Source organism: Heteronotia binoei, chromosome 20, assembly GCF_032191835.1.
Source record: "Heteronotia binoei isolate CCM8104 ecotype False Entrance Well chromosome 20, APGP_CSIRO_Hbin_v1, whole genome shotgun sequence".
Lineage (NCBI taxonomy): Eukaryota > Metazoa > Chordata > Lepidosauria > Squamata > Gekkonidae > Heteronotia > Heteronotia binoei.
In genome coordinates, this window is record NC_083242.1 from 8077138 (window position 1) to 8103868 (window position 26731).

Below are 26731 nucleotides of genomic sequence, written 5' to 3' on the forward strand. Positions count from 1 at the left end.
ATATACACGTTTGATCTGGAATTTGCGGTGGGTTTTCAATAGGATGGTTGGCAGTCTTCGAGCTTATCAGGAATACTTTAGGCCAGGGGTTTCAAACATGTGGCCCAGGGGCTGAATCAGGCCCCCGAGCAACTGGCTGTCATCTGCTTCCTTCTCCCTCTTTCTTGCTTCCTTCCGCGTCACAACTTGCTTTGCAAGGCTTGCTCAGTCGCACAGGAGCTACAGAGCAAAGCCTCTATTTTCTCCATTGGCTGAAGCTCCTCCCTTGGGGAGGAAGGGGGGGGAAGGGAGAGCCTGCTTTGCCAGGCTCTCGCAATCGCACAGCAGAGCTACTGAGCCAAGCCTCTCTTCCTTCTATTGGCTGAGACTCCTTCCCCTCCTGGTCCCCTGGGGAAGGAAGGAAAGAGCCAGAGCTTCCTTTGCCCAGTTCCCTGGATCCCATGGGAGAGATACAAACAAAGCATCTTTAAGATCAACAAGCACTGACATTTTAAGCATGGTTTAAGTTCTTAAAAAAATCTTTAATTGTGTTTGACTGTGTCCTTTATAAAGTTTATATCCCTGCTATCTAATCTTAAACAGGCTCAACATGGCCCAGCCTGACAAGGTCTCATTTATATCAGATCCGGCCCTCATAACAAATGAGTTTGACACCTCTGCTTTAAGCTGATCCTGCTTTGATCTGGGGGTAGGGCTAGACGGCCTGTATGGGCTCTTCCAACACTACGAGTCTGTGAATTTGAACCCCGGAAATGTTAAATCTCAACAGCTGTTCTGTGAAACTCAATTCTGAAATGTGCTTTGTTTATTTAACGTCTGAAAGGTGTGTCTGATGTGCCGATGTGAACCGTTTAACGCACACCATTTTGCGCTCTGCCGTAAGCCCACCTGAAGCTGCCTTCTGCCAAAACAATCCCTCGGTCCATCAACATCAGCTGATGGTTGGCTGCAAACTGGCCTTGACTCTCCAGGGTTTCAGGCAGAGGTCTTTCCCATCACCTGCTGCCGCGTCCTTTTAACTAGAGACGCTGGGGATTGAACCGGGGACTTTCTCCATACTGAGCCGATGCCGTAGCACGGCGCCACCAGGTTGTCCTTTTAATTTGTTTCTGCCCTCTTACATAAGAACATAAGAGAAGCCATGTTGGATGAGGCCAATGGCCCCTCCAGTCCAACACTCTGTGTCACATAAGAACATAAGAGAAGCCCTGTTGGATCAGGCCAGTGGCCCATCCAGTCCAACACTCTGAGTCACATAAGAACATAAGAGAAGCCCTGTTGGATGAGGCCAATGGCCCATCCAGTCCAACACTCTGTGTCACATAAGAACATAAGAGAAGCCCTGTTGGATCAGGCCAGTGGCCCATCCAGTCCAACACTCTGTGTCACATAAGAACATAAGAGAAGCCCTGTTGGATCAGGCCAGTGGCCCATCCAGTCCAACACACTGTGTCACATAAGAACATAAGAGAAGCCCTGTTGGATCAGGCCAATGGTCCCTCCAGTCCAACACTCTGTGTCACATAAGAACATAAGAGAAGCCCTGTTGGATCAGGCCAGTGGCCCATCCAGTCCAACACTCTGTGTCACATAAGAACATAAGAGAAGCCCTGTTGGATCAGGCCAATGGCCCATCCAGTCCAACACTCTGTGTCACATAAGAACATAAGAGAAGCCCTGTTGGATCAGGCCAATGGTCCCTCCAGTCCAACACTCTGTGTCACATAAGAACATAAGAGAAGCCATGTTGGATCATGCCAATGGCCCATCCAGTCCAACACTCTGTGTCACATAAGAACATAAGAGAAGCCCTGTTGGATCAGGCCAATGGCCCATCTAGTTCAACACTCTGTGTCACATAAGAACATATGAGAAGCCCTGTTGGATCAGGCCAATGGTCCCTCCAGTCCAACACTCTGTGTCACATAAGAACATAAGAGAAGCCATGTTGGATCATGCCAATGGCCCATCCAGTCCAACACTCTGTGTCACATAAGAACATAAGAGAAGCCCTGTTGGATCAGGCCAATGGCCCATCTAGTTCAACACTCTGTGTCACATAAGAACATAAGAGAAGCCCTGTCGGATCAGGCCAATGGCCCATCCAGTCCAACACTCTGTGTCACATAAGAACATAAGAGAAGCCATGTTGGATCATGCCAATGGCCCATCCAGTCCAACACTCTGTGTCACATAAGAACATAAGAGAAGCCCTGTTGGATCATGCCAATGGCCCATCCAGTCCAACACTCTGTGTCACATAAGAACATAAGAGAAGCCCTGTCGGATCAGGCCAATGGCCCATCTAGTTCAACACTCTGTGTCACACAGTGGCCAAAAAACCCCAGGTGCCATCAGGAGGTCCACCAGTGGGGCTAGAAGCCCTCCCACTGTGCCCCTTCTCCCCAAGCCACAAGAATACAGAGCATCACTGCCCTGGACAGAGAGTTCCAACAATATGCTGTGGCTAATAACCGCTGATGGACCTCTGCTCCATATGCTTATCCAATCCCCTCTTGAAGCTGTCCATGCTTGCAGCCGCCGCCACCTCCTGTGGCAGTGAATTCCATGTGTGAATCACCCTTTGGGCGCAGAAGTACTTCCTTTTATCAGTTCTAACCCGACTCCTCAGCAATTTCATCGAATGTCCACGAGTTCTCATATTGTGAGAAAGGGAGAAAAGTACTTCTTTCCCTGCCTTCTCTGTCCCCGGCATAATCCTGTAAACCTCTATCATGTCACCCCACAGTTGACGTTTCTCCAAGCAAAAGAGCCCCAAGCGTTTTAACCTTTCTTCATAGGGAAAGTGTTCCAACCCTTGAATCATTCTAGTTGCCCTTTTCTCTTGTCCTGCTGCAGCAAGCTTCCCAGTTGGGCACGGGCTGTGACGCCGCGGATATTCTACATCACCGAGAAGGCCTGGAATTATTACCCGTACACTATCACAGGTAAGCCCTGGTGCAACCGCAGGATCTGTCCTTACCTTCACGTCCTAAAAGAAGAGCCCTGCTGGATCAGAACAAAGGTCCACGGCATCTAATATCCTGGCTCCGGCACAGGGGGGCCTCCAGGAAGGCTTGAAGCCGGGGAAGGGAGGAGAGAAATACATTTTGTTGTTCGGTGCCTCCCATTTGGTGGGGATACTAAACCGTTAGCGGAAAATCCATTTGCGTCTGTCGTGGTGCCCACTCCCCCGTCTCATCAATCTCTCTCCCTGTCTTTCTCCTCTTCGCTGTGCTTGTGGATTCCTGGAATCGCCTCGCTCAGAGTACACAGTAAGTAGCCCTCATTCAGTGCCCCCTATTCCCCCCCAACCCAGAAATATCTCCCCTAAGCAGCAGAGGACTGCAAAAGATTTCCTCTTGGGGGGATGGAAGGACGAGTCGGTCAGCATTTAATAACCTTTAAAATGTCCAGCTTTTTAGCTCTCGGCCTAGTCCCCTCTTCAAGCCGTCTATAAATTAGTTGCCATGACAACCTCCCATAGGCTATGAAACATCCCCCCCCCCCCCGTGAGTTAATTTAGCTAATTGCGTGCAGTTCTTCCTTTTGTCAGTCCTGAACCGACCCGCCTGTCAACTCCATGAAGTTCTAGTCATTTGGGAGGAAATGTTAGGAAATAAGCAGCGAGGAGGCGGGAGTCCCAGCGGACAGTGAGGCAGGCAGAGTTGAGCACAGCCTGCAGGGGACGGTAATCCCACACAGTTGAGGTCCGCCGTCCATACTGAATTGTGTCGTCGTCTTCTTGTTTTCCACTTCCTGGATCTTTTTTTTTTTTTTTAAACCTCTTTTTATGAAATTTTATGCGTGGTTCCATCTGAGAAACAGCATATGGCTGTTGACGTCAGCTCAAATGCTTCTACTTCGTTAAAACTGTTCAACCTTTGCCCAGTTGGCCGGGGCTGGAGCACCTCTCGTCCTGACCTCCTCCTTTTTCTAATAACAAATAAAAATGTTTTGTAGGGATTTTTCAGCTTTGCATCGTGGCAGTCTCTTGTTGATTGTTCCCAGCCGGTCTTTTTTGGAGAGCGCTTCATGAGCCCCACAGACCACGCCCCCCCCCCCCCAATCTCCGCCCTTTGAGCAAACACTGTCAATGGATCGGGGGTTTTATAGGAAAATCTGACAAATAAAGGTTCAGATATTTTTTACTAGGCCCACCCGCTTGTGCATTCCAGCGTGAGCAAGTCATTGTGAAATAGTTGTGGAAAGTTTTGAGAGATCCAGTGCCTCTTCCAGTTTGAATGGTTCCAATGCGCGAGTCTGTCCCTTCGTGAAGCTACTGTGCAGTGTTGTGGGCCTGGGTTCGAATGCTGAGTCCCTTTGTGAAGCTACTGTGCAGTGTCGTAGGCCTGGGTTCGAATGCTGGCTTTCCAGGCATCTCTTTGGTGAGATGGCCAGTCTTCCTCTCTGAGCCTGAGACACACTTGAAAGCCAGAGGGATGGTTAGGCCAAGATTTCCAGGGGTATCTTGTATGGACATAACATGAGAGCTCTGCTGGATCAGTCTAGTGCCCCATCTAAGTCTATCATCCTGTCTCGCACAGTGGCCAACCAATTTCTCAACAGGAGGCTGGAGAGGTCAAGGCCTTTCATAAGAACATCAGAAGAACCCTGCTGGATCAGAGCAGTGGTCCATCTAGTCCAGCATTGTCTCACACAGTGGCCAACCAGTTCCTCTGTAGGGCCAACAACAGAGTAGAGAGGCCCAGGCCTTCATAAAGAACATCCTGGATCAGCCCAGTAGTCCCATCTAGTCCAGCATCCTGTCTCACACAGGGGCCAATTGGTTCCTCTGGATGTCCAACAACAGGGCAGAGAGGCTGAGGCCTTCAGAAGAACATCAGGAGAACCCTGCTGGATCACACCAGTGGTCCATCTAGTCCAGCATCCTGTCTCACACAGTGACCAGCCAGTTCTTCTGGAAGTCCAACAATGAGGCAGAGAGGCCAAGGTCTTCCCCTAATGTTGCCTCTTGGCACTGGAATTCAGAGTGCACCCATGTTAGCTGCAGTCAGAACACCTAGATTCAAATCCAGTCGGAGTTACAAGATCAACAAGGTTTATGGGCTATACGGTTTGGAGAGTCAATGACAAAGGGAGCCTTTGTCTCTTGGAAACTGATACCCTGAAAAAATCTTTTTGGCCTCTGAGGTGCTCTGGATTCGAATCTAGCTGTTCCAACCAGTATTAGTCATGCAAGATAACACGCCTTTTGGCTCGGTTTGCATCGCAGGTAACAGCTAGGTTTTTCTTGGTGCAGAACTGGGATTTTGCCCAGGGCTGGATTTCATCAATATATATGTTTCACCTCAAAATATTCACAAATAGGATTGAATACCTTCTGGAATGCTGCTGGCCTCTGTTCCTCTTACCCATCATTTCCTGTCATTTAGAAACATTCGCTTTTTTTCTCTGCAGTGTTCCTTTCTACCCAAGTTTTCCATCTACATTGAAACCAAATATGAGGATAACTGTGGAGACAACCCGAATGTAAGTTGATCCAAGGGTGTGGTTGAGTGGATGCCCTTTTCTGGCCCTGAAACCGCTCGGCCCTCTGGCTTAGCAGCCTCTGAAGGGCACAGTAGGAGCTACGTAGAATTTCATCTATTGATTGAAAACTTTTATTGGCCGCCTTTTCCCCTTACGGAGCTCAAGACATCATGCAATATTGATAAAATGCATCCCCTCCCTCCCCCCAACAATTTAAGTTTAGGACTGCTTGTAAATGAAATAAAACCATCTTCAGCTGCCTCCTAAAGACTGAAAGTGTGGGGGTCAGGCGCATCTCCCTGAGGAAGTTGTTCCAGAATCCTGGGGCTACTACTGCAAAGGCCCTGTCTCCTGTACCCACCCAATGATCTTCTTTGATGGGTGGGACAAGCAGGAATGCCATCTCCCCAGGCAGGAACCTATGGGGAAAACATTCGTTCAGGTACCCCAATTTCAAGCCCTGTGGGGCTTTAAAGGACAAAACCGACACCTTGAACTGGGCTTGAGAGTGGATTGGTAGGCAGTGTAATTGCTGTAATACTGGGGTGATGTCTTCACATTAACTTGGAGACAGGCGGTGAAACCGATCCAGTTGTCTTTGCTACCCTTTGTCAACTAGAGCATGAGGTCATTTAGCCTTACCGTCTTTGTCCCCCCCACCCCACCCCCCAGATCTTCCACACTGACAAAATCTTGGGAGACCACGAAGTGATGTATCTGGACATTGCCTTTGACGAAATCCCAGAGCGCTACTACCGGAGCCCAGAGGTAACAGCCTGCAGCAGTGTAAGGGGTGACCCCTTTGCCCAGGTGCCTTGGGGTGTTTCCTTGCATCTCACCTGTTTGGGTGTTGGCTCCATTGTACTATATTGGCTTCTTTCTTTGGCCCTTGTTTGTGAGATGACTGAAGCACTGGACTTCACATGCCCTCTACAAGCTGCAATGAGCATACCGTGTACCCTGGAAGATCTGCTAGAGCACCATGAGAAATAATTTAAAAGCTCTTGCAAGCCCAAAGCACCCATCTGCAGAGGAGCCTTCCCACTGTGCCTCTGGATGAGTCCCTGTGCTGGTGTGGTCTCTTTCCAGACAGTTTCAGTCATTCTTCCCCTGTCTCTGTATGGGACACAACTCAGAGCATTCAGTTGATCCCATTATGCAGACACAGCAGAACTGCCAGAAGATGCCTGTCGCCTCTCTGTCTGTCACTGATCTAGGTTTGTCTTCTTCTAACTAAGGTGTCTATTGTATCCAGAAAAGTACAGAAACACAAAAGGGTGAACTGGTTTTTTTTGGGGGGGGGGGGGATGGCAAGTAGTTTTAAAAGTGATAAAACACGTCTTATGGAAGATGTATGAATTTTAAGTCAGGGGAGAAAACAATGAAGGTTCTCCTATTGAAAGTTTGGGGCTGACTGCCATAGAGACAGTGTCACAAGGAATGAGTGTACTCAATGCCAAAAGAAAAACCAAAAAACTCAGAGAACTTTCTGTAAATTTAGGATTGCAAGCACTTTTGTGTAAACAGATCGCTGGACCAGATTTAGGTTTTTAGATCTGTTTTCAAAGAGAGAAGAAGGAATGCTCTCTCGCCAGCTGGAAAAGGCCTGTTTGTGGTACATCTGGGAAATGAGTCTGGGCTTATTTTTCTTCCAAGGATGTTTGTGGTTTTCAACCTCTGGCGTGACAATCTTTTTTCCTTTTATTGCTTGGGGGCAGGATCTCCGGTACTTTAGCTCGACGAAAACAGGCCGTGGTCCCCTGCGGGAGGGCTGGCGGACACACACCCAGCCCATTATGTGCTCCTACAAGCTGGTGACAGTCAAGTTTGAGGTGTGGGGGCTGCAGACGCGGGTGGAGCAGTTCGTCCACAAGGTGAGACGCTTGGAAGCTCTTGGTCCCCTGGTATTTTAAAGCTCGGCATTTGGAAGGGCACCCCCGGCCGCTGTGCAGAGAGCGATTGGTGAATCGCGGTAGCAGGAGTGCTCAGCTCTCATTGGCTAGTGCCTGTAAAGCCATCTTGGAAAGTTGTCCAGGAGTGCTCAGCTCTCATTGGCTAGTGGCTGTAAAGCCATCTTGGAAAGTTGTCCAGGAGTGCTCAGCTCTCATTGGCTAGTGTCTGTAAAGCCATCTTGGACCGAGCCATTTATTCCTAGGCCAACTTTGACAGGCCAAGGTTCAGTGTCTGTAACGTTTTATCCAGGTGAGTAGCCTTGTTGGTTTGAAGCAGCGGCATGAAGCTTGAGTTGTAGTTTTTCTTCATTCTTCTAAGACTAAACCTGCAGGAATTGTTTAAATCCATTTTTACATAGGAAGGGAACCAAGTCCAAAAGCTTAAAAAAAAAAAAAGCACCCATTTTGTCTTTGTTGGGTGTAACTGAATGTACACTCTTTAAAAGCTGTTCTGCATATGAAAGAAGTGGTCAAATTCTGGACTATACCACAATGAGAGCCAGGGCTCCTGTTCCTGAATTCTTGGTTCCATGCAAAAAACTTAATTTCGTGTATTCAGCAAGTAATATAACCCTTTCCCTGATATCGACCATATAAACGAAGCTTCTTCTTCCTGTTTGGTCCTTGAATCCATTCAAGGGTGGAATTCTAGCAGGAGCTCCTTTGCATATTAGGCCACACACTCCTGATGTAGCCAATTCTCCAAGAGCTTTCAAAAAAGAGCCTTGTAAGCTCTTGGAGGGTTGGCTACATCAGGGGTGTGTGGCCTAATATGCAAAGGAGATCCTGCTAGGATTCCACCCCTGAATCCATTAAACATCTTCATTACACTGAATGCTAGTTTACTGCTCACTCTGTGCCGATATGTATGGACTGGTAACTTCCATTTCATTGTCTCTGAAGAGGCATGCACGCACACAGAAAGTGATACCTTGAATAAACTTTCGTTGGTCTTAAAGGGGCCACTGGACTCATACTTTGCTGCTTCAGACCAACACAGCTACCCACCTGAACCTTTCCCTGATTTCCTAGTTTTCTGCATGCGAGGAGCTTTTGAAATCGAGATTTAGAAACTCCCCACAAACGCATAGTACAACTGAGAATTATCATGCTTCATAAGCCATTAGGATGTAATTCGTGGTTTAAATTACTGTCTTTTTAATATTTTGGGGGGGTCTTGTTTTGTTTTGTAAGCCCCCTTGGCCAGGTTTAAGAACTTTCTAAATAAATAGTGGTTGGAGTGTCAGTCTAGGGTGTCCGAGAGACCTGGTTTCAAACCCTTACTCTTCAGGGAAGCTATTGGGGGAGACTTTGGGTCATTCGTTCTCTGTCTCTCAGCCGCCCCTATTTAACCGGGTTGTTGTGAGGATAAAAGAGGAGAAGGAGAGGTGTGTTTGGAACTCAGAGCCCCTTGGCGGTAGGGAGGGATAAAAACCGTAGCAGTTGAGATGACACATAGAATCGGTTGTTGCTAGAGATCCCGTCAGCTGGGTTTGCTCAGTTCATCACTCAGTGATGACAAAGGGCCCTTCCAAGAAATGCATCCTGAAATAAGACCGGATTTTGCTCCACAGGTCATCAGGGATATCCTGCTGATCGGGCACCGGCAAGCTTTCGCCTGGGTGGACGAGTGGTGTGGTGAGTAAGGCCACTGGCATGTTGCTGGTTGCATGTGAGTCAAAGGGGTAGAGAAGGCCCATCAGGCCACCGGGAGAGCCATCTTTCCTGAGTCGCCCTTCCCTCCCACTGGAACCTTCCGGGTCCCTATCGCTTTCCAGTGTCTTCCCTACAAATTGACTATTTCTGTTGGTGGGGTTTTGTGACAGTCACTGCGTTGGAGATGATCTCCCCTAGCCCTGGTTCGATACCTAAAATCCGTAGCATTCAAAATCAGTATGTCGGATTCAGGGGTGGAATTCTAGCAGGCGCTCCTTTGCATATTGGGCCACACACCCCGATGCAGCCAATTCTCCAAGAGCTTACAACAAAGAGCCTTGTAAGCTCTTGGAGGATTGGCTGCACCGGGGTGTGTGTGGCCTAATATGCAAAGGAGCTCCTGCCAGAATCCCACCCCTGGTCGGATTCAAGCCCCTCTGCTTCTAAGCCTGCACTGAATTAAGAGGCTTTGACAAGATTGGTTAAAAAGTATCTGTGAGGAACCCTGTAAAGAGGGTTTACTTGGGAGGGCGACCACTTTAAATTTCTCCCCGTCACCTTCCCTCAGTCCCTCAGTCACACTGCCAGAAATCCTGTCAGAACTCTTAATAATTGGCACCAGATGATTTTAAAGGCGAAAACCACAAAATATTTATTAGTTAACAAAAGGCAAGGAGGGGGGTGAAATAATATTGATTATAACTGTTCCATATTAAAAGGCAAATCAGTGGCAGGTGGTTGGGAGAATAAAATAATTACAGAGAGGTAAAAATATAACAAGACTTTGGCAGAAGATCTTAAAAATAAAAAATAAACCAGGCAAGTTTCAGAATCCCACTGGATTCTACTTCACACAGGCTGTGCCTTCTGGGCAGTCAGAATGCTGTTCCTTCAGTTGTTTAAGCCCTAGCTTCGGCAGTGCCAAATCATATAAATAACAAACTTGTCACTCTTACACACACACATAGAGAACTCCTGACTGGTGTCAGTATTCTCCCTCACAGATGCTTCCACGCTAGCTATCTTCCAGGACTTGCACCCCTCAATACCGATGCGTCTCAGCCCCACAGCTAGTCCTCTGGTCTGAGTCTTGGGCAATCCTGCTGACCCTCAGAATCCAGTTCTTCCCTCAGTGTGTAATTGTGTGATCTAGTTTGTACTTAGAGATTGCCTGATGCACTGGCAAAATCTCCCTCAGAGAGTTTCAGAAAACTCCGTTTTCCAAACAGAGTCCACTCAGCTTTGTCTGCCACAAGGAGCTCAGCCACTCTGGCCGCTCTCAGCCCCTCGTCTAGTTGGTTTTACAACTGCCCGGCCTAAGCCCACTGTCTTCACTTCAGAATGGTATTCTGGAGTCTTCTCTTGAAGGCCCCCCTGGCTAAGACTAAAAATCCTGAGGTGATTTTCTGCTGAGGAAACCTCAAAAGGATACTTTTCCATTACTCGGGCAACGTTCCAGCCAATTGCTGCGAGCCTGTTTCTCGGCTACTCAGGCTAAGGACCTGAGTCCGTCACAGTATCTAGGGTGTTTTTTTAAAAAGGTATCTAGGTGTCCCCAATATGGCGCCCGTGGGCACCAAAGAACCCACCAAGTGTCTTTCAAAAGGAGGTTGGGCTTTTGCCCAGCAAGATTTCTGATCGGCCGTTGGAGATTTGATTGGCTGTGTGGATTTTCAAAAACATTGCTTTCGCCAGCTGCTGCCCCCACAGCTCAAAGATCTCAGCTGCGTGACTGAAGGTGAGCTGTGGCCGCCATTTTGTGGCTGGCTCCACCTCCTTCTGCAGGCATTTTGTGGCTGCGTCTACCGGACTGTGTCGAAATCCCAAAGATGCCCACGGGCTCTATAAGGTTGGGGACTCCTAGTCTAGATCTTTGGCCAATGGTCCCACGTCAGTTCCCTGTGGTTCCTCAGCAGCAACCAACAGAAATGCAGTTTCAGAATCTGTTGGGTTTTCCCGCTGGAACTGTGATCACTCTGGATCCAGCAAGCTGCTGATAGATCCATTTCTGGGAAGGAGATCTGGCAAAAACCAACCCAAAGATTTCCACAAGTGGGCCCCTTCAGGTTTCACATCAAAACTAAAGCAACCTGTGGTCACTGGATGTTTTCAGAGAAGGGGACTTGTCTCTTCTGTTGAAGGGTCCTGATTTCTGCCTGATTTTGGGGGGCTCTCATGGCCAGGGCTTTTTAAGTAGCAGGAGCCCCTTTGCATATTAGGCCACACACCCCTGATGTAGCCAATCTTCCAAGAGCTTACAGGGCTCTTAATACAGGGCCTACTGGAAGCTCCAGGAGGATTGGCTGCATCGGGGGGGGGGGTGTAGCCTAATATGCAAAGGAGTTTCTGCTACAAAAAAGGCCTGGTCATGGCCATTTCGAGCCTAGCATCTGAAATATCTGTCCCCCTATCCCTACTCTCAGGGGCCGCAGTTTAAAATCCCAACTTGCCAGCCACTTGGAGCCGATTAATTCCTCTCTCTAGCTTCTTGGGAAGGTGATATCCCCTTCGTTTTCGACCCCCTTTCTTCCCAAGTTTAAATGAGAGTAAAGGGGGTTAGATCAGGCTTAGTTTAATTGAGGGAAAGGATAAGAAAAATTCCAGCTGAGATCTCCCGTCCTCGTTCTCTAACACCACTAACTTCTCCCCGTCCAATCCCCGTTCCTCTGCCTTTCAGCTCTGCCAGTCTTTCAGAGCACCCTCTGTCTTCCGGGCACATTTTTTAGTTTCGTTCCCTGTGTCACAACAAACCCACGAGGCAGGCTGAGTTGAGACAGACCCAAGGCCACCTGAGCAAGGATTCAAACCGGAGTCTCCCAGATCTTAGTCTGACTCTAACCACAACCCCGCACTGCTTCTCTTCTGTTTCCTGTTCTTTGGCAGTGCCGTTGCAGCCGCTCCTGTCTGGTCTGTTCCTGCTGGGGGCATGTGTACATACTTGAAGCGCTGGGGCGTGGCGGATCTCGTGGGTCTTTCCCACCTGATCCCAGGCAGCCCAGCGACTAATAGCTCACCGCTACCTGTGGGCGAATAACATTGTTGCATGCGCCTCGTCTTAGGAATAAAAACCCTCCCTGTGAGGAGAAAGGTGATACAGCAGAGAGGGGATTGGCTGGAACCATGGCTTTTTTGTAGCAGGAACTCCTTTGCCTATTAGGCCGCACACCCCGATGCAGCCAATCCTCTAAGAGCTTACAGTAGGCCCTGTAAGAAGAGCCCTGTAAGCTCTTGGAGGATTGGCTGCATCAGGGAGGTTTGGCCTAATATGCAAATGAGTTCCTCCTACAAAAAAAGCCGTGGCTGGAACCATTTCAGCTGATTTTACTGCCTGGAAATTCATTGGGCAGGGGGGATTTAACAGTGGATTGCATTACTGTGGAGAACAGGAGGGCGGGTTGCAGCTTTGAATGCATGAAAAACAAAACAACCAGGAAAGCAGAGAGAGGGATCTTTTATCCCTTCCTCTTGGCTTGCTTCTCAGGGAATCATTCCAGTCAGAAGTGGTGTAGCCCGTCCTTTTGACCACTTCGTTCCCTCCTCGTTGTCCTGCATGTGTGAATCAGGCCTCAGTGTGATCCAGAAGCTTGTATCGGGGGTCAGATTGTGTCACCTGACCCACACCGCCCTAAGTAGGGGTGCCAGCTCCAGGTTAGGAAATACCTGGAGATTGTGAGGGGTGGAGCTTGAGGAGGGGGCAGGCTTTGGAGAGGGAGGGACTTCAGTGAGTTATAATAGCACAGAGTCTCTCTCTCCAAAGCAGCCATTTTCTCCAGAGGGACCAATCTGTGTTGTCTGGAGATCAAGCTGTAACAGCAGAAAAGCTCCAGCCACCACCTGGAGTTCGGCAACCCCAGGCCTAAGGCTTTTACGGACCTCAGGCTGGCTTTGTGGTAGATCCCTCTTTTGGCTGAACCCCCCCCCCCCCAGCAAGGAATCGCTCTGCAAGGCTAGCGTTCAGTTTGGATTTGCTGCCCCCTGGTGGCAGCATGGCATATTCTCTAGAGCAGCTTTGCGGAACCCATCACGAAGCCACTGGCCGCTCGTTATCGGCCTGCAAGAAGCCGCCTGTTTCCAGCTAGCTGGCAGAACATCACAGCCCAGTTTTACCCGTTTCTCTGGCTTGCATTTGCTGGATAGGAAGCTGGCGACGTTACATCTGGCAACCCAGGCATCCCTGCCACTTTGAGAGTTGAAATCCAGATACTGGGGAGATATTTAGAGCGTAAAGCCCCGGGTAAAAAGACAGAAGGGGTTTCTGTGAACCTGGCATCTCTACTGAGCAATGGGAGACCACCAGTTATGCCCCAAAAGGTTTAGAGTTGGCATAAGAATTAGTGGTCTTCAGAAGAGGCTACTTGCTGTGACTCTGCGTGAGTCCCTGTTTTGGGTTGGCCAACCCATTGCTTTGGTTGCATGCTTCTGGGCCTGTCTGTTTCTCCTTTGTGTCAGGGCCCAACGAGCTCGCGCTCTTCCCGGTCAGGTTAGTGATGTTAGCGGGGTTAGCTGTTGCACAGTGGGTAGGAAGCTCAGAGACGGTGCCTTCCAGTTTGGTCTGGCTTTGCCTCATCCTCTCTTTCCTGTGTAATGCCACTAACGGCTCGGCTGCTTCTGACTCTTCTCGCCTCTGCGTCAGGCCGTAACTAAAGCTCGGGTCCCTTTTGATGCACGTGGTTAGGAAAGCATGGGAGATTTCAGTGATTGAGTAGCAAGGTGCTGTTCCCGTATGGACCGGGTAGTCCCTAGAAGCAGAGAAAATAAGCCATGAGTGTGGGGGGTGTGCGAAACAGTTCCTTCAAATATGCGGACACGATCTCTTGTGAAGGTATGGGAGTTCTAGCTGCTTCCCTCTAGATAAGAGGGAAGACGGAAGATGGAGAGACCAGGACGGTATTGCCTTTTAAGTAACTGATGCCACTCTTTGTCTGTTGTTATGGCAACCGTTTCGGGCTACACAGCAGCGAAAGATGCTAGAAAGCTGTGTTTTTTTTTTCTCGCAATCTCGAGACCCAACGCTCACGATCCCCTCCTTACTTTAATTAAAATGGAGGGCCACTTAACTTCCATGCCTTGAAAGGGGTTTACTGATAGCGAGAGAATTGCCAGTCTTCGGAAGAGTCCGCTTGCTGTGATTCTGCATGAGTCCCTGTTCTGGGTGTGTGAACCAGGAGCACTATGCAGATGAGGGGGGGGAGGGAGAGTGCCGAGTACATGTTATCCTCCCTCCCCACCTCAAGTCGATGATGGATCTAAGGTTGCCAGTCCCCAAGTGGGGTCAGGAGATCCCCCGTTTTGGAGGCCCTTCCCCCACTTCAAGATCATCAGAAAGCGGGGGGAGGGGAAATGCCTGCTGGGCATTTCATTGTTCCCTAAGCAAATAGATTCCCATATGGTATAATGGAGAATTGATCCACAGGTATCTTGGGCTGTGGTGGGGAGCTGTTTTTTGAGATAGAGACGCCAGATTTTCAGCATAGCATCCAGTGCCTCTCCTCAAAACACTCCCCAAGTTTCAAAAGGATTGGACCAGGGGGTCCAATTCAATGATCCCCCAAAGAAGGTGCCTCTATCCATTATTTCCAGCGGAGGGAATTAAATGTGATGGCCAGAGCTCCCTTTGGAGTTCAATTCTGCTTGTCACAGCCTTGCTCCTGGCTCCACTCCCCAAAGTCCCCGGATATTTCTTGTATTGGATATGGCAACCCTAGATGGATCATCGATTCCAGAGTGCCACATTTGGCATTCTACGCCAAACCTCTTCTTCTGTCACTTGGAATTAGGGTTTTCCAACAAGAATTGGAAGCCCTTTCTCACCATTGGTGGCACAATTGCATGTGCAGGGCCACTCTGCCGGCCTTTTTGGCACATTGACACGTGGCCCGCGCAGCCGCCACAGGCTCTGAAATCCCACACGAACGTTGTCTTGCATTCTCGATGGCTCCTTGGCTATCGGTGGGCTCCGGTGGTTCCCGTTGTCCTTTCTGCCACATTTCCCTCCTTCGGCTGAGGACTGAGAGCATCTCTGCGTGTTACAGACATGTCCCTGGAAGAGGTCCGTACCTTCGAGACTCAGATGTACACGGCCACAAACAAAAACTTCGGCAGCCAGGAGCTCTAGCTCCCCCACCTGGCCAGCCCCGCTCAGGACACCCGTTTTGTATGTATATTTTCTTTTTGGAGGGGGGGGGTTGTTTTTGCCTGAATTTGCTCTCTTTTTTTGCATGATAGTCATGGCTGCCCTCTTCCACACAGTCACCAGGGGGGTCCTCCCTTTCCCTCGGACCCTTTGGTACATAAACCTAAAATGGGTTCCCGCTGACACTAGTAACAGAAGACCATCTGTGGGGCCCTTCTCCATCGTGAACGTAAATCAGAGCATGCCCCAAGGCATCTTGGGAATGTTACCTCAGAGGAAACCTGGGCATTGTTGTTTCACAGGGGTGCCACGAATTCTTCTGACCATCTCTTACTCCTTAGCAAAGCACAACACTGTTTTTATGGAATGAAGTCATTGTCATCAAAGATTTCAGGTTGTCACGGCTGGTAACATCATTAGGGTTTGTAGAATCTTTCGGGCTCAAGTGCCATGTTCTACTGGAGAAAGTTTTTCTTCCAGACGTTACTTTCTCCAGTAGAACACGGCACTTGAGCCCGAAAGATTCTACAAACCCTAATGAAGTCATTGTCGTGGTAGGCTGAAGTAGAATTTGTGGACTGGGTTGCTTCTGTTTTTTTTTTTTAATATCTCCCCCTTCCCCTGTAAAAATCTCCCCGCATTTAATCAGCTAGCACTTCAAAGGGAGAGGCCTGTGCTAAAGCTTGCTTCCTGACGGGCTAGCTTATTCCACTCAGGGAGCTCTTTGAAAAGAAAGAAACAAAGATGAGAACTATGCCCACAACCTGCAGCAATACAGTCGCAAATTCCGCTGCCACCGCCTTGGTTTGTGTGGTTTGTGGAGCAGCTGTGGGCAGCCTTGCGAAGAAACAATCCCCAGGAACCCTTGAGGAAAGCAGCGACTCCCCGGGCTGGCTGCTGATTTCTGTTCAGAACTGAAGTGTAGAAATGGCTGAAACATTTGCAGCAAGAGAGAGAGAGAGAGATGTGCAGTTGTGGCTTTTTTTTTTTCTGTTGACCTGGGTGGGAAGGTCTTGCTAGTTCTCTTCTTGACCTCAAGAGGGAGCTCATAGACCAAAGCAGGATCCCTGACTGGCCACCTTGCCAGGAAAGCGGAGTTTTGCTGTTGACCTGCGTTACGACGCTGTGCGTTCTCCAGGGCTTTTTTTATTTTTGCAGCACCAGCAACTCCTTTGAATATTAGGCCACGCCTCCCCCTGCTGTAACCAATCCTCCATGAGCTTACAGGGCTCTTAGTACAGGGCCTTCTGTAAGCTCCAGGAGGATTGGCTACATCAGGGGGTAAGCAAAGGAGTTCCTTAATAAGCAAAGGAGTTCCTTTGCCATGGGATTGTCTCTTGTGGTCCCTTTTGGGCTTCCACAATAAGGATCCTCTCAAGTTTGTGTGAGGCTGGCAGTAGGGAAGCTTGAGAGATCTTTTGTACATCCCCCAAATCTACCTGTCTGAAAGGTGACACGGGGGCGGGGAGGGGGGTGTCGGTCGCCTGGGAGAAAGAGGTACAATTGCCAGACAGCTGGTATTCTGCAGGTGTGATTCCATCATGTGAGGAGATTGAATAGCCCAGCCAGTTAGAGGACTGAATAGCCAGCCGGTTGCTTCTGGTCACCCACCAAACTGGGTCAGGGAGCACCTCTGTCCTTCACCTGCTGGATCCCAGCCGAAGGGGTCCGACATGGTTCAAAGAGTCCTACGTGGTAAACGGCTTTGATTCATAGAATATACGAGGGGTTTTGCCTGCTGCTAGTTAGACGTTTGAGGCCTGGACGTTTGCAAGTCGCTTTGGATGGGGCAAGGAATATATTTTTAAAAATTTATTATTTATTTTGAGAAATTATTAGCCACTTTTCCATTTTTTGGAACTCAGGATGGCTTACAAGGTTAACAGCAAGAAACACAAAACACAACTGTACAGCTCTGTATAGGCTACCATGCTTTTACTTATGAATTTCACAAAAATAGACAGTAAGAAGCAATTCTCAGTTTCCATTTTGTTGTTTAGTCATACAACATCCAGTTAACTAGTTACAATAACAGATGTGTTTCATGTTGCCACTTCATCAGTAAGAAATTGCTTCTTACTGTCTATTTTTGTGAAATTCAGAAGTAAAAGGATGGTAGCCTATACATAACGCAGTTATGTTTTGTGTTTCTTGCAGTGTATTTCAACTGTGATCCTATATTTTTTTTTAACAAGGGAACCAAAACAAGACACATCGAAGACCACCTTAAAAAACTCCAAAAATTAGAATATCACTCAAAGGCAGTCCTAAATAAAACCGTTTTCAGCTGCCTCCTAAAGCTCAACAGTGAAGGAGCCTGGTGCATCTTTCTGGGGAGGTTGTTCCGTAATTTGTGGGGCAGCCACCAAAAAGGCCACATTTCGTAGACCTGACAGATGAGCTGCTTTGATTGGTGGGAAAGTCAGGATAAACCTCTCCCAGTCATCTTCATTGTTTCCTGCTTAGCTTTGAAACCAGCGGTCAGATGAGCTTTCTGCCACGGAGGGAACATTTACTGCTTAGGGTCAGGACATTTTTTGTAGCAGGAACTCTTTTGCATATGAGGCCACACACCCCTGATACAGCCAGACAATCCTCCTGGAGCTTACAGTAGGCCCTGTACTAAGAGCCCTGTAAGCTGTTGGAGGATTGGCTACATCAGGTGGGTGTGGCCTAATATGCAAAGGAGTTCCTGCTACAAAAAAAAGCCCTGCTTAGGGTTATCAGCTCTGGGTTTGGAAATACCTGATTTGAGGGAGGAGCCTGGGGAGGGTGGAGTTTAGGGAGGGGAGGGGCCTCGGTAGGGTTATAATGCCATAAGCGCCACCTTCCAAAGCAGCCATTTTCTGCAGGAGAAGTGGAACAAATAGATCATAAATAAGCCATCTAGATAGTTTGGATAGTTCAGAGAATTCTAGCCCCGACAGGAAGATTGAAACTTGAAAAATACCGTGAAACGATTACTAATCAAGTTTAAAGAACTCTTAACAATAAATATCAAAACATGTTTTATATATGTATATCTCTCAAGAGACATATAATCATAAACGGGTCTGCAAGATATAATAACTACACATTGAAAAATAGAAGAAGACGACTGTAGATTTATACCCGCCCTTCTCTCTGAATCAGAGTCTCAGAGCGGCTCACAATCTCCTTTCCCTTCCTCCCCCACAACAGACACCCTGTGAGGTGGGTGGGGCTGAGAGAACTCTCCCTGAAGCTGCCCTTTCAAGGACAACTCTTGTGAGAGCTATGGCTGACCTAAGGCAGTTGCAAGTGGAGGAGTGGGAAATCAAACCCGGTTCTCCCAGATAAGAGTCCACGCACTTAACCAGTACACCAAACTGGCTCTCTACACTTAACCACTACACCAAAATAGATACATTCCAAAGTCTAATTTCATATAGATTACAATTGCCCAATTTTGTGAATGATCGTCCAGTGTTGTGAACTTTTCTGCTAAAATTTGTAATGTTCTCTAACAGGAAACTCAGCATGGATTCACCCAAAGGGTGATTAACATGTGGAATTCACTGCCACAGGAGGTGGTGGCGGCCACAAGCATGGCCACCTTCAAGAGGGGATTAGATAAAAATATGGAGCAGAGGTCCATCAGTGGCTATTAGCCACAGTGTGTGTGTGTGTGTATATATGTATGTGTGTATGTGTGTGTGTGTATATATATATATATTTGGCCGCTGTGTGACACAGAATGTTGGACTGGATGGGCCATTGGCCTGATCTAACATGGCTTCTCTTATGTTCTTATGGATCCAGAGGAGTTAGCCGTGTTTGTCTGTTGTTGCAAAGTAGTAGAGTCCGGTAGCGCCTTTAACAAATTTTACTGTAGCGTAAGCTTTCGAGAAACACAGATCTCTTCATCCGATGCATGGAGCAACGTAAAAAAGAGACGCATCAGATGAAGAGAGCTGTGTTTCTTGAAAGCTTACGCTACGGTAAAATTTGTTAGCCTTCAAGGCGCTACTGGACTCTTTACTTTTAATCATGAACTGCTGTTAGCACATATGCCAGTTTGGGCATATGAAGGTTGGATCAACATTGTAATCTGTATGGAATTAGACTTTGGAACATATCTGTCAATGTGTCAAAAAGTGCCAAGAAAACGTCGTGATGTGACGGTCACCCCATGGGTCGGTAATGACTCAGTGCTTGCACAGGGGGACTACCTTTACCTTTTAGTTATTACATCTTGTCGAGCTGCTTACGATTATATGTTTCTTGAGAGATATACATATATGAAACATTTTGAGAAATATCGTTAAGATTTCTTAAATTTGATTAGTAATGGTTTCCTTGGAGAGCCAGTTTAGTGTAGTGGTTAAGCGCACGGACTCTTATTTGGGAGAACCGGGTTTGATTCCCCACTCCTCCACTTGCACCTGCTAGCATGGCCTTGGGTCAGCCATAGCTCTGGCAGAGGTTGTCCTTGAAAGGGCAGCTGCTGTGAGAGCCCTCTCAGCCCCACCCACCTCACAGGGTGTCTGTTGTGGGGGAGGAAGGGAAAGGAGATTGTGAGCCGCTCTGAGACTCTTCGGAGTGGAGGTCAGGATATAAATCCAATATCTTCTTCTTCTTCTTCTTCTTCATGGTATTTTTGCAGTTTCGCTCTCCTTCCGTGAACCTCTCATTTGTAGTCTTCCACACAGGGAGGTGGTCAAACCCCATACTTCCTGGTGTCGGCAGACAGGCACCCCCAAATGTCTCCTCCAGGTGTGCTCCTGAACATGTCTAAAATACTCCCTGGATGGTTATGGGTCTGATTCACACTTGCCACAAAATGAGGCAGACGAGCTCTGGAAAAAGGAAAAGGAAAGGTCCCCTGTGCAAGCACCAGTTGTTTCCGACTCTGGGGTGATGTCGCATCACGACGTTTTCATGGCAGACTTTTTACGGGGTGGTTTGCCATTGCCTTCCCCAGTCCTCTACACTTTCCCCCCAGCAAGCTGGGGACTCATTTGACCGACCTCGGAAGGCTGGAAGGCTGAGTCAACCTCGAGCCAGCTACCTGAAAACCCAGCTTCCGCCGGGGATCGAACTCAGGTCATGAGCAGAGCTTAGGACTGCAGTACTGCAGCTTTAACACTCTGCGCCACGGGGCTCTTTTAGACGAGATCTGAGGGGGGTCAAATGGCTTGCCCTGCTTGCGATGGCTGGTGGTGGAGAAACAAGAGAGGCCTGCCTCACTGGGTGCCAGTAGACTTTATGGGTTATGATTCTGAATTGTCCAGCTCCAAGCTGTCCAGGGGACTCCCAGAGGCTCTGCAACCGGGGTACTTCAGAAGGGCCGGATGGGGCAGCAGTGAAGCCGTTTTCCTTGAATAACTTTTGTCAATACCTGAGAGAGGGCAAGAGTCGGCTCAAAACGGCAAGGCGGGGGGCAGGTTCGGCCTGCTGCAGTGGCAAACGCAGCGGTCTGCCCACTCGGTTCCTATCCTCACAGAATCTCCCTTTTGCTTGCTCCCCCCTCAGAGATGACAATGGACGAGGTGCGCCAGTACGAGAGGGAGACGCAGGAGGCCACCAACGAGATTGTCGGCACGGTGCTGCCCACCGTCTCCATCCGCGACGTCTGCCTGCCCCCCAACACCCAGAGCGCCCCCTCCAGCGCCCCTTCCACGCCCCTCAGCGGGGAGGCCCCGGACTTCCTCAGCATACCCAAGGACAGGCCACGGAAGAAATCTGCGCCCGAGATGCTGACGCTGCCAGTGCTACGGGAGGGTGCCAACGCGGAGTGACGGCCCACCCTCCCGACCCCCCTTCCATGTCTCCCTTCCCCGGTAAAGATTCCCTGCCCACCCCCACCCCATTCATTTCCACAGCAGATTTTACTGGACTTAAACCCAGGTGTTGGACCTTTCACCTTGAGGTTGGATTTTTTTTTTAACAATCCCCTCCTTTTTTTGGTGACTTGTTCTGTCCCCTCTCTAGCCCGCGTGCCTCCTCTGGTCTGAGCCTGCAGTCGAAAGGCATTTCCGAGAGCTTTGGGAGTCTTTTGGAGAACTCGAATCCGCCCGGCCCTCATTCCTGCAGGCATCGCCGGATGCCTGGCTCCTTCCTTGCTGGGAATTTGCTACTGAAGCGCCAGACTCTGTCCTCTTACGACATACCTCTCTGCCCCTCCTCGCCGAACCTGGGAACTATCATTCTCTTCTGGGGGTAACACCCTTTTCTAGTAACTTTGTTGAACTACAGCTCCCATAATTCTTTGAGGGAAGCCAGCGATAGCTCCCTGGGGATGAGGCAGGAACGCTGCTTAGATCAGGTCGCCATCTGACAATTCCGTTGCTTGTGCAACCCATGATGCGGAAGAGCCTATTTGTGCGGCTCCCCCTGATTTGTCTGCATGTTTTAGAGTGGGATATTCGCTTTTCGAAAGGGTCTCTTTCTTTGTAAGAGGGAGCTGTGTTCCCTCCCCTTATTATTATTATTTTTATTTTTTTTGCGCTGAAGTATCACATTTCTTTAAAGCATTGCTGTGATATTTCAGTACATGCAGTCTAGGGGAGTATTTCTGCGCTGGTAGGACCTTTTATATCTCTCCAGCCAGGACTCTTTTTTCTAGCAGGAGCTCCTCTGCATATTAGGCCACGCCCCCCTGATGTAGCCATTCCTCCAAGAGCTTTGAGAGCTCTTCGTACAGAGTCTACTGTAAGCTCCAAGAGGATTGGCTGCATCAGGGGGCATGGCCTAATATGCAAAGGAGCTCCTGCTAGAAAAAGAGCCCTGCGGCTCCAGCGATAGCCACAGTAAAGGGAATAAGCACCCGGGGGCTTATATCTGCTTTGCTTGCTTTCAGATCTCTGTCTGGAAGGATCTCTGTACTCAGTAGTAGGCTTTCCTTTTTTCCTTTCAAAAATGTAGTCGTACCAGGGTAAGGTGGAGAGAGAGCCACAGTCTTTCCTCTCCAACCGGGAAGTTGGGATCTTGCCCACCCTGAGTACACTATGCGTTTCACGATCAGGGTGCATAGACATAGAATTTGCTGGCAAAGCATTGCATGGACTTGAGAACATAAGAGAAGCCATGTTGGATCGGGCCGGTGGCCCATCCAGTCCAACACTGTTGTCACACAGTGGCCCAAACCCAGGTGCCCTCAGGAGGTCCTCCAGCAGGACCAGGACTCCAGAAGCCCTCCCACTGTTGCCCCCAAACACCAAGAATGCAGAGCAGCACTACCCCAGACATTCGAAAATAAGAGAAGTCATGTTGGATCAGGCCAATGGTCCATCCAGTCCAACCGTCTGTGTTGCACAGTGGCCAAAACCCAGGTGCCGTAAGAGGTCCACCAGCAGGACCAGAACTCCAGAAGCCCTCCCGCTGTTGCCCCCTAAGCACCAAGAATACAGAACATCACTGCCCCAGACATAAGAACATAAAAGAAGCCATGTTGGATCGGGCCAATGGCCCATCCAGTCCAACACTTTGTGTCACAGTGACCAAAACTCAGGTGCCCTCAGTAGGTCCACCAGCATGGCCAGAACTCCAGAAGCCCTCCCATTGTGGCCCTCCCAAGCATCACTGCCCCAGACATAAGAATATAAGAAAAGCCATGTTGGATCAGGTCAGTGGCCCATCCAGTCCAACAATGTGTCACACAGTGGCCAAAACCAAAGTGCAATCAGGAGGTTTTCCAGTGGGGCCACAGCTCCAGAAGCCCTCCCACTGTTGCCCCCCAGGCACCCAGAATACAGAGCATCACTCCCCCAGACATAAGAGAAGCCATGTTGGATCAGGCCAGCAGCCCATCAAACCAACACTATGCCACACAGTGGCCAAAACCCAGGAACCATTGGGAGGTCCACCAGCAGGGCCAATGGCACCATCCTAAGAGTCTCACCCATTTTTTAAAAAGGCAAGTTTCTAGATCTCAGGATTGCCAAGAAGAGGTGGAAAAGATCTCAGTTGGTGACTGGTGGTTCTTCCGAAGCCAGGACTCGGTAGGATTTGATGGGGAGCAACGGTTCGTGATTCTTGCCTTGTGCCTCAGCTCGCTTGCTGCAATGATGCTCCGTTTGTATAATCAGTGTCAATCGCAGAGCTGAGTACAGAAGGCAAGTCGCAGCGTGGCAGAAGCCGAACTTGATGCTGTCAGCTGGGCGTCGTGTCTTCGGTAGGGGGAAACCAGTCAGGGGGCAGATGTTCACCGGGCGGCTGCACAGCTGCAACCCCAGCAAGGCACCCTGTTCTGCAGGTTCTTAGTTTGAATCCCCAGTGCCTCTTGACGTCATTGAACCGTAGATTCCCCAAGTGCTTCTTGATGACATAAGCTAGCATATGGCCTTCAAGGTGGGGAGGCGGGGCAGGGGTGGAATTCTATCGGGAGCTCCTTCGCATATTAGGCCACACACCCCTGATGTAGCTAATCCTCCCAAAAGCTTACAAAAAAGAGCCTTGTAAGCTCTTGGAGGATTGGCTACATTGGGGTGTGTGGCCTAATATGCAAAGGAGCTCCTGATAGAATTCCACCCCTAGGTAGGGGAATCCTCAAGAGCCAGAGGCCTTCGACTTAGATGTGTCTTAATCAGATCTTTTCCTGGATCTGCTCCATGTTTTGCCAGTGCCCCAAAGGTCTGATTTCCTCCCCCCCCCTTCCCTAGTTCCTGTGTCTGAATCAGACACTTCAGCTCCTCCCACCCAGGTGATAGCCAATGGACCGTCTTCTCCTCTGTGCCTTGGAAACGGGAACCATCTTGCCACTGCAATGGAGGAGGAGTCCCCTTGCCGGGGTTGAGAGGCATTCGGTGCCCTCAGGGTTCATCCCCGGAGGCTGGAGCATGTGCCCACCCGGCACCAGCGTCCGGTTTGCCTTTTGTTAAACAGGGAGCTCAGCACCTAAGGGGGGGGGGGGCGCTGGACAGAGCCGCGAGTTCCTGCAATGTAAACCTTCTCAGTCTTAACACGGTCTCTGACCGGCTTCGTACAAGCACAGTTCTGATTTGCACTGTCTTATCGCACAAGGTCCTTCCTTCTCGGCTTCCCTCTGCATAAATGTTGGCTCTTGGCTTCTTTTTTTCTTGAGTTTAACCAGCTGCTACAATTTTACGTCGTAATGCACAGGAATTGCCTCTCGAGGCAAGGAGGCTAAGCAAAAAGACGGCTGCACTTTGCATTGTAATGCACATCCATCGCCACTAGGGGCGAGGAGGGTAAGCAAAGACTGTTACACTTTGCGGTGTAATGCACAGAAATTGCCACTGGGGGGGAGGCAAGGGACCTAAGCAAAGACCGCTGCACTTTGCCTTGTAATGTACAGAAACTGCTACTAGAGGCATGAAGGCTAAACAAAGACTGCTATACTTTGCGTTGTAATGCACAGAAATTGCCTCTAGAGGCAAGGAGGCTAAGCAAAAACTACTACCCTCTGCATTGTAAGGCACAGAAATCGCCTCTAGAGGCAAGGGACCTAAGGAAAGACTGCTACACTTTGTATTGTAATGTACAGAAATTGCCACTAGAGGCATGGGAGGCTAAGCAAAGACGGCCATGCTTTGCGTTGTAATGCACAGAAGCCGCCTCTAGGGGCAAGGGAGCTAAGCAAGGACAGCCACGTCTTGTGTTGAAATGCACAGAAATCGCCACTAGAGGCACTAGAAGCAAGGAAGCTAAGCACAGACTGCTGCACTTTGCTTGTAATGTACAGAAGTTGCCACTAGAGGCACGGAAGCTAAGCAAAACTCTAAGAAGGACCTTCACCAGAATAAAGAATTTATGCGCTGGGGAGCCGTTGAGAATCTACTGTGGGATGCTTAGCCTCCTGTTCTGGAGTTCTGTCCCAGGAGGCAGATGGCGACGGAGGAATCTTCCAGAATGTTTGAACGAGCCCCCTTTGGACTCTCCGAAACCCCCAAGGCTGCAGACGCTATGGGGAGCAGAGTTCACATTTGCTCCTGTCAGCCATCCCACGGTCGAGTTTTGGGTGGCAGACGGAACGCAGAACCTGTATGTTTCTGAGCCTTTCTGGGAAAGGGGTTTCAGTTCCCGAGGACGATTTGGAATTGGTTCTTATCCGGCGTATATGCCGCTTTGCGAGTCTCTGCAGGGAGGATCCGCAAAGGGCCAGAGGGTGGTGTGTGTGTGTACAGAGAAAAATTGTGTGTAAATAATTTGTGATCTGTTCGGCAGCGGTGCTGTATGTATGTATTAAAAGGACTGATAAAGACAAGTTTCGTACGGAAAAACGTGTGTGTGCTGACAGCGACGTTTTCTGACCTTGGTGGTCTGTTTGCACCTTGCCTGGGTGTAGAAGTAATGGGTAGAGGAGAAAGTGTGAGCCCCTGCCAACAGCTACAGTAAAAAAGGAGCCTTGGGTGTTGTATTCCAAGTTCGACATGACCTTCTGAGGACTAAACTGAGAGCCAGTTTGGTGTAGTGGTTAAGTGCACAGACTCTTATCTGGGAGAACCGGGTTTGAGTCCCCACCCCTCCACATGCACCTGCTGATGCGACCTTCAGTCAGTCACAAGTTCTCACAGAGCTGTTCCTCTCAAGAGCAGTTTCTGTCGGAGTGCTCTCAGCCCCACCTACCTCGCAGGGTGTCGTGGGAAGGGGAAGGGAAAGGAGATTGTAAGCCCCTCTGAGACTCCGAGTAGTGGAGGGCGGGGTATAAATTCAATTCCCTCCTTCTTCTAAAGCCCACTTTGTTAGATGCTTGTAGTGGGTAGATATTGAATAGCCACCACAGGCAATCTGGCAAAAGGGGCTCTATCCCACAAAAGCGAATGCTGGGATAAAAAGGTGTTGGTTTTCAAGGTTCCTATAAGGCTCTGGTTTATTTTTGGTGAGACAGCTGCTACCCTGGAGGGAAAAATCATGAGAACGTAAAAGGCCTGCTGGATCAGACCGATAGTCCCTTGTCCACCATCCTGTCTCACACAGTGGCCAACCACTTTGTCTGAAGGACTAACAACAGGGCATAGAAGTCGAGGCCTTCCCCTGAGAAGAACAAAAGAGCAACCCTGCTGGATCAGAGCAGTGGCCAATCTAGTCCAGCATCCTGTCTCACACAGCAGCCAACAGGTTCCTCTGGAGGGCCAACAACAGGGCAGAGAGGCTGAGGCCTTCATAAGGCCTTCAGAAGAATGTCAGAAGAACCCTGCTGGCTCAGACCAGTGGTCCATCTAGTCCAGCATCCTGGCTCCCACAGTGGCCAACCAGTTCTTCTGGAGGGTCAACAAGAGGGCAGAGAGGCCGAGGCCTTCATAAGAATATCAGAAGAGCCCTTCCCCTGAGGTTGCCTCCTGAATGGGGAGGCTCCCCTCAGTCACTGCGGCTGAATGTCACTGATAGACTTGTCCTCCATGAATCTGTCTAATCCCCTGTGAAAGCTGTTTCTTCCTGTGGCCATCATGGCATCCTCTGGCAGAGAATTCCCCATTTTAATCACTCCCTGGGAAATGTATTTCCTTTTGTCCGCTCTGAACCTACTGTCCCTCAGCTTCATTGGATGCCCTCGAGTTCTAGTATTTTGGGAGAG

The 26731-nt window shown here is 49.3% G+C and overlaps 1 protein-coding gene across 1 annotated transcript in view; it reads left to right on the plus strand.

Annotated features, from left to right (window-relative positions):
• LOC132588489 (cytoplasmic phosphatidylinositol transfer protein 1-like) overlaps positions 1–21035 on the plus strand; it is a 56741-nt gene extending 35706 nt beyond the window's left edge. The window contains exons 3-9 of the mRNA XM_060260889.1: positions 2860–2948; positions 3268–3275; positions 5422–5493; positions 6166–6261; positions 7212–7367; positions 9020–9083; positions 20728–21035. Coding sequence (XP_060116872.1) covers positions 2860–2948; positions 3268–3275; positions 5422–5493; positions 6166–6261; positions 7212–7367; positions 9020–9083; positions 20728–20993 — 751 coding nt within the window. The 3' untranslated portion in view covers positions 20994–21035. The remainder of the gene's footprint in view (positions 1–2859; positions 2949–3267; positions 3276–5421; positions 5494–6165; positions 6262–7211; positions 7368–9019; positions 9084–20727) is intronic.
• Positions 21036–26731: the final 5696 nt, after the last annotated feature.